The 940-nt window shown below is 60.6% G+C and overlaps 1 protein-coding gene across 1 annotated transcript in view; it reads right to left on the minus strand.

The window, feature by feature from the left end:
* Positions 1-177, minus strand: part of RTN4RL1 (reticulon 4 receptor-like 1) — a gene marked incomplete at its 5' end in the record, with an annotated part of 1,889 nt that extends 1,712 nt beyond the window's left edge. The window contains one exon of the mRNA XM_010144595.1: positions 26-177. Within this exon, the coding sequence (XP_010142897.1) occupies positions 26-177 (152 nt within the window). The remainder of the gene's footprint in view (positions 1-25) is intronic.
* Positions 178-940: the final 763 nt, after the last annotated feature.

Raw genomic sequence — 940 nt, forward strand, 5'->3', positions numbered from 1 at the left:
TGTTCTGTAGGAAGATCCTCGCGCTGTCCTCGGGGATGCCCTCGGGGATGGTGACGAAGTTGTGAGCCTGGCAGCTGACAGTCATCGGGGACGGGTAGCAGACGCAGTCGGTGGGGCAGCCCAGGGCACCGGGCACCTTCAGCCCCAGCAGCACCAGCAGCAGCTCCGCAAACCCCCCTGTGCAGAGAGAGGGGAGAGAGGTGTCAGCGGGGACTCAGGCACCTTCCCGCCCACCCATCACCACCATGGGGACTATTCCGGGTGACAACCACCCCCGATTAACTCAGCTCTCCTCTCAGCTCATGAATTACCCACACGGCTGTGATGAGTGGGCTCATCACCCATGGTAGTTCAAACGTGATGTAGGGAGCTCTCCCGGCCCTGCCTGCAGCAGGCAGATGGTTGCGCTCCCAGACCCAAACGGGCAGGAGGAACCATCACCACCATGGGGACTATTCCGGGTGACAACCACCCCCGATTAACTCAGCTCTCCTCTCAGCTCATGAATTACCCACACGGCTGTGATGAGTGGGCTCATCACCCATGGTAGTTCAAACGTGATGTAGGGAGCTCTCCCGGCCCTGCCTGCAGCAGGCAGATGGTTGCGCTCCCAGACCCAAACGGGCAGGAGGAACTTTCTTGGAGGCAGGCAGGCAGCGCGGGTGTGAGAGCGAACAGAGGGGACTCAAACCCTCAGAGGTGTCCACCCCTCCTGGAACGCACCTCCCGAATCGCCTGCGCTTACGTATCGGAGAGGAGCAGCTACGGCGCTTCAGTGAATCACATACAACCACACGCCTGCAGCGCATCGGCGCGGCACGCCCCGCTCCCCTCGAGGCGCGGACCCGTCCCCGCCATCTCTCTTTACTACAGTTGTTAGACACCACCAGCCACCCTGAAAACCAAGTGATTTACAGGAAAACATGTTGTCAGCAGTTGG

This window comes from Buceros rhinoceros, unplaced genomic scaffold (genome assembly GCF_000710305.1).
Source record: "Buceros rhinoceros silvestris isolate BGI_N320 unplaced genomic scaffold, ASM71030v1 scaffold15951, whole genome shotgun sequence".
NCBI classification, from domain to species: domain Eukaryota; kingdom Metazoa; phylum Chordata; class Aves; order Bucerotiformes; family Bucerotidae; genus Buceros; species Buceros rhinoceros.